Source organism: Nilaparvata lugens, chromosome 6, assembly GCF_014356525.2.
Source record: "Nilaparvata lugens isolate BPH chromosome 6, ASM1435652v1, whole genome shotgun sequence".
In the NCBI taxonomy this organism is placed as follows: Eukaryota; Metazoa; Arthropoda; class Insecta; order Hemiptera; family Delphacidae; genus Nilaparvata; species Nilaparvata lugens.
Window position 1 is genome coordinate 6,303,463 of NC_052509.1, and position 9,653 is coordinate 6,313,115.

General features: G+C 32.8%; 1 protein-coding gene across 1 annotated transcript; it reads right to left on the reverse strand.

The window, feature by feature from the left end:
* Positions 1-1,266: 1,266 nt before the first annotated feature.
* On the reverse strand, positions 1,267-7,015 carry LOC120351778 (charged multivesicular body protein 2b-like). Its single transcript, XM_039430033.1, has 5 exons — positions 6,960-7,015; positions 6,668-6,784; positions 4,912-5,092; positions 4,045-4,151; positions 1,267-1,551 (listed from the first exon to the last, which is right to left on the reverse strand). The coding sequence occupies exons 2-5, from the start codon at positions 6,779-6,781 to the stop codon at positions 1,441-1,443; spliced, it is 513 nt and encodes a 170-aa protein (XP_039285967.1). The 5' UTR covers positions 6,782-6,784; positions 6,960-7,015; the 3' UTR covers positions 1,267-1,440.
* Positions 7,016-9,653: the final 2,638 nt, after the last annotated feature.

The window sequence follows — 9,653 nt, forward strand, 5'->3', positions numbered from 1 at the left end:
TTAAAAAAGGGTATGAGATTTTCAATTATTTTCTTTATATTTATATTACAAGTAGCCTATACAGGAAAGAGATAATAATATCCTATTTACAGATAGTCTACAACCAAACTTGGCAACGGTGTGGAGTGGAAAAGGATAGAGCTACTTTCTTTATCTAATAGCAGACAAGGATAGCAAACTAATGTTAATCGGATTATGACTTTAGAAAGCTTGAGTCTCACTAAAAAATACCTCTTTAATACAGGGTTGGACAGGGAGGTATGGATGATTTGAAATAACAGTTACACACTCATTTTTGAACGAAACTCTAAATTTATTCTTTTATTTTGTACCTTGGATGATGCCATTATGAAAATTGAAGAGGAAAGAATTAAAACATTGATTATGTACGAAAAATAACATCTGTTAATAATGTTGTCCGTTTTTGTCCATATACTCCTGTAGACATTGTGAAAGTTGTCCATACTCCTCTGAAGTACACATACACATGGTACCGCTCGAATTTATTGTTTCACTCAGGGCTCCAAGGGTTCATGGTTTGTTTATGTATTCACGTGCTTTTAGGAAGTCCCATACAGAATGGTCCCAAGGTGACAGGTTCAGTGACCGAGGAGGCCACTCCACATCTCCACGCAACCAAATGAGGCGTGCAGGGAAGTTCTGCCTTAGAAATTCCATAGCTGCTCTCGATGTATGGCATGTTACCCCATCTTGTTGAAATCATACAGTATTAACGTTGATACGTGGTCTTCTCAATTCTGGCAGAAAGAATTCACGCAGCATCGTAAGGTAACGATTTGTATTGACAGTGACGGTTCGACCGTTTTCTCGAAAAACACTAAGGGCCAATAATTAGTTTTATGGGACTACTTAAAAGCACGTGTAAACAAACCACGAACCCTTGTAGCCCTGAGTGAAACAATAACACAAGAAATTCGAGCGGTACCATGTGCAATGCTTCATAGGAGTATGGAAAACTTCTCACAACGTCTACAGGAGTGTAAGGACAAAAACGGACAACATTTTAAACAGATGTTATTTTTCGTATATAATCAATGTTTCAATTCATTCCTCTTTAATTTTTATAATGGCAACATCCAGGGTACACACTAAAAGAATAAATTTACAGTTTCGTTTAAAAATTAGTGTGTAACTTTTATTTTAAATCATCCATACCTCCCAGCCATATCCTGTATATGCAGTGCTATTTATTGAAAGCGAGAAATATTGTACTGACTACAGGATTCTAATAAAGAGTAACAAATGTTTTATAGACAATAGGAGTCTTTATTCATAATATTAATTTTAAATAAACATAGAAATATATAATATAGCAATGATAATACCATTATTTGGTGTGGTGTAAGGCAAAGCTCTTATGATAATTAATAACTATAGTACAAAAATCAACAATTGGAATTTTAAATTCGTGTTAGAGAGCTATAAGGCTCTCAGTTTAGCAAGCTGAGCTTCGATTTCTTCGTCTGTGGGAACTCGTGATTTGGAGGGTGCTCCAATCCTGTCTTTGATGGCAGAAGGAGCTTCGCTCACCTAAAAAGTAAAAACAGATGTAACAAATTCATTTAAATACTCGTGATTATAATAAGGGAGATGGGGTTGTTGATGGTGCCATAAAATAATATAGAATCATCAGTGAAACGTATTATTATTACAAGAAGGGGTACAGATGGAATTAATAGAGCAATGAGGTATCATATTATGTTATGATATCACATCCCTGATAAATTTCTCAAGTAAATAGATGGAAATTACTGAGATTTTCGTTTAATAATAATTATTAAATGTCTCTATAGAATAGAAAAGAATTTTATTAGTCATAAAATATTTACATGAATACATGTTAATTCACATGAATATATAATTTAGCAATGGAAAACTCTACATAGAAAGATTTTTCATGAATGTATTTGTGTAGATATTTGAGAAAGTTTAAACTGAGCTTCCAACTAATGGTACGTCTCTCCTATTTTATACAACTTTTTTAATATGAGATTAAAAGCTTTAAAGTTGTTCAATGGTTAAGTTCTAAGATCCCTATCACCAGTACCTTTGCTTAAGGCAGTTCGGTACATTTTTTTATTATTTAAATTGGATAATCTTTTTCAATATAATTATAATATGATGTTAAGATCATTTATAAGGGTGAGAAAAAGTGGCAACTGAAATTTCTAAGTGGTCTAATAAGCGAGTGATGGGTTGTTGAAAGTGTTAACTCCGTTTTCTTTCCAGATCATAAACGGTTTCGACTATATTAACAGAACTACTCTAAAATATTCAGAAAATGTATCTTTCCAAACGAAAACATTTTATTCCCCATATCGTTCATAAATAAAAAAATAACATTTTTTTGTAAATTCGATAACTTGTTATTTTGGCATTAATCGCGAAAAACGCATATTAGAACAAGCCAATGATATACTGAATGTATTAAAAAACTCCATGGAAAATTCGAAACCGTTATGATCTGGAAAGAAAACGGAGTAACACTTTCAACAACCCATAACTCGCTTATTAGACCACTTAGAAATTTCAGTTGCCACTTTTTCTCACCCTTATAAATGATCTTAACATCATATTATAATTATATTGAAAAAGATTATCCAATTTGAATATAAAAAAGTGTACCGAACAGGTTTAATATAGAAAAAAATGAGAAGCACAGAATGAGGATACCCTTGTTGAAGAACAAACAATTAAACACTAAGGAGTAAAGACTCCGTGATGAAAGGGAGCAGAGCCTGGATTAGTTAAATAATTGATTGTGCACCGTGAAAAGTAAATTTAAATTCATATTCAATAATATTAATTAATTAATTAGAATTTGGATTATTCAAAGCGGTTTAATTTCAAAGTTAATGCATTCAGAAGACCACTCATTTGTGTTCGTTTTCATTTGGGCAAGTATTACGGTAATAGACAATTTAAGGCTGTGCAAAGGCTAAAAATAAACTTTCAACTCGTCATATTTTTCTAAGTTTTTGAAAGATGAAAAAGTTTTCTCAGAAAAACATTCTTTTTCTGATCATTACTTTTTGAGATATGAGCGCCTAAAGTTTAAATTTTTGGGACAGAACATTTCAAATTCGGTAAGAGATAATCCATGAGATTTAGAGGATAGATTCTTCATAGTATTGCTGATCTAGTGAAACAAAAATTTTCTGAAAATATCAATTTTGAAGATAGTTATTCAATTTACTAAAAATAACCAAAAATAACTTCTAGTTGAGTTGTTTTTGGTAAATTGGATAACTTTTCCAATAATTTATATTTTCAGAAAATTTTTGTTTTACTAGATCAACAATACCATGAGGAATCCATCCTCTAAATCTCATGGCTTTATATCGTACCGAATTTGTAATGTTCTGTCCCAAAAATTCAAACTTCAGTCGGTCATATCTTAAAAAGTAATGATCGGAAAAAAAATGTTTTCCTGATAAAACTTTTTCATTTTGATAGCTTGATGATATAAAAATCGAAAAACTTTGAAAAATATCACGAGTAGAAAGTTTATTTTTAGCCTTTGCACAGCCTTAAGAGATCTATTTCAACAGCATAACATACTGTAAGGAAAATGCTACCATTTTCTTTCCAGAAGTTGTGTAACTTACAAAATAATAGTATCGAAAGTCCGTAGCTAGGCTTTATAAAATCCAGCTCCGGATAACATCGAGGTAGATTATTGAATATGAATTTTAATTTTTACTTTTTATGGTGCACAATACTGAATGAAAAGTAATATAAGTTTTGATGACGTTCTTAACAACATTGTTGTAACATAATTTTAACATTATAATTGTGTTGTGTGGTGTTGTAGTATTTTTCCATAATAAGAAAACAGATAGATGTCAAATAAAAAGTGGTTGACAACATGTTTTTGAATTTCACAGTCCAATAATTACTGAATAGAGTAACAATGAAGAAGACATTAAACCTCGAAAATATGTTGGTTAGTAACTATTGTAAACAAGCTATCCAGGGATTTTGAGTTGAATATTTTTCAATAAACGAAAATAATCCACAAACCTTTCCAGAAATTTCTATTCCGATTTCATCCAAGACTTGTTGAACCACATGATCACTCTCCTCTTCAAGACCATCTTCGTCTAGAATGTCGTCTAGCGTATCGTTGACTAGAAAAAAACACAATAATTACTGTAGTATGTGAAACATAAAACACATAATTAATAAAACAAAAACTTTGTATTACCAATATTGTTATGACATTTCCATTAAAAACATTATATGTTTAAATACTTAAATACATTTTACATAACATAAATACATTAAAATTTTAATTTTTTAAATACACATGATTACAATAAAGTATAGCTCGAAGGCCTGGAGTGTGTAAGGATTTGAACATGCTTTCATTGCTCGGTCATGGGTTCGATTCCCATTGCAGCAGGCTTTTACTGCTACTAATTTAAAGAAATAACAAACATAAACAACTGATAATAGAAAACTATTTAAATTTTCCATTTTTAAATTTTCAAAATCTAATATTCAATTCTCAGTTTAAATATAAGCTGTGTTCTACTTTAACCTTTCTCGATTCGAAAACACTTCTTGATGATTCGGAGCCCACCTAAAACTTTAAGTCCATTCACGTCTAATCATCCCTCTTATAAAACTCGTACAAGCCTGGGTCTCATTTACCCATCATCCCCAGTTAAAGTAAAATAAATTGTTTGACTTAATGAAAGATTGTCTCCAACTATAAAGCCATATTATTTATAGAAATGTCATAACAATATTGGTAATACAAAATGTCAAAGAGTCAAGCAACTTAAATTTTAGAGGTTTGAGTTCTGCAACTCTTTAATAGCTCTATATTCATTTATTTGTATTTTCGTTAAATTTTATTTATTTATCTCAAAAGTAGTTACTCACTCATTTCCTCAGTCATGTCCATTTTCATGGCTGCTTTAGAGAAGTTGGACATGTCAGCTGCCATTTTTTCAGGTTTCATGACGTCGTTCATGTTTTGCATGGTTTTCGCCGTAGTTGACATCGCTTCTGCCAGTTTCATGTTTGCTCCCATTGCTTTGTTCTTTACGCCAATATTTTGCACCTACAACATTCAATAATTCATTTGTTTTCAATTCGATTCTTGAATTAATCAACAGTTAAAACGGTTATTCATTTGTAGCATTAGTGGGTTTATGCTGGTCTGCTGGTGCTCTCGCGTTTTGTATTTTCTGTCAAAGAACTCCTGCCCGCTAGAGTTCTCATTGACCGCTGCGGTCCGTCAGCTAGTAGTGTGAACTCAGAACGCTAGACAAATCTCTGTGTGTAGCCTTAAGATTCATATAGATTTACGCGCCGCGAACATGAGCAATTCACTTTAATCAGCTGATGCCAGTTTTTATATCTGTATCTTACCGTTTCTGTAAAAAAACAGATGATACAGTCAGCTGATAAAAGTGAATTGCTCTGTTCGCGGCGCGTATATCGTACGCACCTTAAGGAATACTGAACGGGCGACTTGTACACACCAAGTCCAAGTTATGAAGTCAGCACTTGATTCATTCATTCATTCCTCAGTCGTATGGTCCGACGCCAACACCAGTACTGATTATCATTGGTGTTACTATCCTTGTTGTCATTAGACAAAGCAGATGGACCATGTAGAAATATTATTAATTACTAATAATTCAATGTAAATTGAAAGAGTTCATTGAAAAATATATTTTCTTGACGAATAAAATATGATGATTATTATTTAAAAAAATCAACAAATTAATATTATATCGGATATATTGGGGATGCTATCTACTATAGAAGACAGTGGTAACGCAGAAAATCGGCAACATGTTGACCTATCTGTTCCACTGGCATTATAACGTGGACTACACTACATTCGACAGAATAAAGAATGAACTGACTGACATTGTAGTCAACCATAGCTTTAGTTCGGACTTTCTTTCTTGGATTTAATAGAGTTTAAAACCTAAGGCTTGGCGCACACCAGTTAGTCAAGACAAGACATGATCAGACACGTTTAGTCACAATACTTCACATAGCTGCTTGTGACGCAACTCACACTAAATAGTCATTGCAATTAGACATGTCTTCATAAGCAACTATGTGAAGTATTGTGACTAAACGTGTCTGATCATGTCTTGTCTTGTCTTGACTAACGGGTGTGCGCCTATAGTGAGATCCACGTTATAATGTCAGTGGATAAAGATAGAAGAATAACCGATTCTGTTCATTAATTAATTATATTTCTACAGTCAAAAACATTATTGGCATCGTTGTGGATCTAGAAAAGGATAGTACTACCGGCTTTGTCGAATGATAGACAAGGATAGCAAAATCAGAGTTGATCAAATAATGTCATTATAATGTGGACCTCACTATAGCCTGAGTTTCAAAAGAGTTGGATCAGCTGGTGGTTTAAACTCTGAATACAACACATTATAATGAATGCGACCGTATCTTTATGAAATCAGCAGTCACCAGACCATTCTTTTCTAATTTTTTAATTCTCTCAATCCTAGATTTTCGTTGAACTTGGAAAATGCATTTATAGTCCTTATATGCAATTATGGTGAACATGGTGCATTAGCCGACATTGCGACTGTGTTTGAAAAGCATTTGAAAACTAATCTAATTCTGAGGAATATTTCAATCCAATTTATACCTTGCTGCCAGCTGCAAACGTCCTGTTTTTCTGCTTCCTTAACTGAACTAATTGTTTGGCTAGAATTGTGTATCCTTCTTTGTTACCTTCTTTGACTAGTTTTTTTATTTCCATTTCCTGGGAAAAGAAAGAAAAATTTAATCTTTGTTTCAAATGGCAAATACATGGATAAATAAATGGCTGGTTCAGTATAGAAGTGGAGATTTGAATTGTTTCAAACCTATTAGAAATTAATAAAATGTAGGTGAATGAAGGAAAATTATCAATATAATAGTTAAAAAAAAATACTTAATATTTTCTTTTCCTCCTTTCCAACTGCTGACGATCCCTTCAATGTCTCTTCCCACTTTTCGAAGGGCTCGGTCATTTTCACGTTGTTGTCTGTAATTGAAAATTGAATACTTTGGTAAGATAAAGCATAAAATACATGGTGGAAGGGAGAAAATGGTATTACTCCTAAATAAGGATTACTTCATTGATGAAAACTAGTACTAGACCAATCATTATGATAAATAAGTTTAAGGTTAAAAAATTGTTATGATAATTATGAATAAAAATATCCTATACGGTAGTTGAATTCAAGACTTTCTTGTCCCCCAAATAGGGACATGACAAGTGTGGGACGGCAGTAGGATATGAGATAAAGTGTAAGAACTTTCCAAAAGCCTGTAGTTGATTGATTGATTGATGAGTACTTTATTTATGTAGATTACAATATATACTGGCTTATACACTTGTATACAAAGCTTACAATACAGCAAAGTTATACATGAATTTACATAATATAGACTAAGAAAATAAACTATGAACTGTATATTATATGAAAAAGCAATTGTAATATAATAACTATAGATAATAATCATATGTTATGCATCTACATAAATTGGCGGAGCTTTGGACATATCAATGTCCATTCTTGGAAGATTATTAAAAATATCCTCCCACTAACTCTCTACCAAAACGTTAATTTCGTTATTTAAACTAAGGATTTATTTATTAATGGAAAATTGTAAAAGTTTTAATCAATATGAATATTGAAGAGAAAAAATAACAGAAAATTGATAAAGTAAAATAATTATATAGGTAGATAAGATCAAATAATTGATTAATAAAATGAAGTAGGCTGAAAGTAGATCAGGGTTATCAAATTTCAGTAATATACAGCAGTATGCAGTGGATAATTGAAATAACATGAGTTATATAAAATATATATATATATATACAATTCGTTCTATAGCATGGTTTAAAGGTTATTTGGTGGAATGGGTGAGGGATGGTGTCATGTGATCGTTCTAGGGCCGGACAGTTCAGTCATTTGTTCCAAAAATATGTTTTTTTAAAGTCAGGTTGAAGCTCGCTCGGCTCTCGATAGACCTGATAGAAACAGGAAGTGTATTCCATGCACGACAGGGCACTGACTAAGAAGGATTTTGTGAAAATAGGGTTCGATGATTTGGGATCCTTAAAGTACTTTCTCCGGTTCTAGTATGTGAAGCATCATCCTCCTACCTTCAGAGACAAATTGAAATCATCTTTAAAATAGTCGGATACCGTATTTCAAGATATCTCTAACAAGCTGACTATTCGAAAAAGCCTCTGATCGGGAAGCTTCAATGTTGAACTAGCAATGTGGGCTGGGGTGATATGATCATGGCGTGGCGTTGGAGAGAGTAGACGAAACGTAGACAATAATTTTGGCAACGCTGTAGTTATCATTCAGAGTGACTTGCATATCATTAAGAACAGAATTACAATACATAAATGTGGGAAGATGAGAGATTGAACCAATAATAATTTAATGTTTCTAGGAGGTATCGTGCATTTCTTCAATGCATGCCTGGCTGAGAATACCTTTTTACAAGTTTTGTTCACTTGTTCTGACCAGTCAAGAGATTATTCATAATAATGCCTAAATTTTTAACTGAGCTACAGTAAGGAATGTCATTACCGTCTACACTAACTGTGAATCGATTCAAGGTCATGTTGTTTATAAGACGAGAATATCCAATTATAATGGGTTGTGTTTTGATGGGATTAGGCTTAAGGCCATTTTTCTTTGTCCATTCCACTATCGAATTGATATCTGATTCATTATTCCAACTGTTTCATTAATTTTGTTATGGGACAGCTTAAACAGATTTGAAGGTCGTCTGCATAAGTATGGAAACTGGAGAATTTGATAATGGAAGAAAGGTCATTAGCATACAAAGTGAAGAGGAGAGGGCCTAAAATTGAACCTTGTGGTACTCCATGCATAACGTTTTTAAGTTGAATTTTTGTCACCGACAGATACACATTGTTTCTACCTAATAGATAGGATTTAAACCAAATAACGAGTTGTGACTGAAACCAAGAATAGCCAACTATTCAGAAGGACTGTATGATCAACAGTATCGAATGCTTTAAAAATCAAATAGGGTGAGTACGGTAAACGTATAGACTCGATTTGAAAAGGGGCAGTTTTGGGTTTCAGCCTGTTGAGCCTTTTCATATGAGTAATAACTGTACAAGACTGAATAAAATAGCAAATATGATAGACCACTAAAAGGGCAGGAAAACACAAGAAATCTATACGAATGTTATTTTATTCACTGTTATTTGGAATAAGAGCAAGTTAACAACAAACAACTCGCTATAAAGTTTTGAGTGCGGCGATTGCATCGATAACCCTCTGCATTTCTCCGTTGTATTGCCTCAGTTTTTCCGAGTTTGCTTCTTGCACATCGACAGGCCTTTCTATCGTAGTCGGCCATCGACATATTTTGTTCCAATTTACTTTTCACGCTTCAAGGCCTTCCTTCTTCTTCTGCAAGCGAGTCAGCTCTTTTTCCGCGTCGATTAGTCCCTGAAACAGAAAATTAAATATTATAATTAAAAAAACAATATACAGTTAAGTATGTACTCTATAATCTACTTTCTAACTGAATGTACTGTTTTCTCTGAATATTGTATTTCTTTGAATACTGTCTACAGAATGAATACTGAT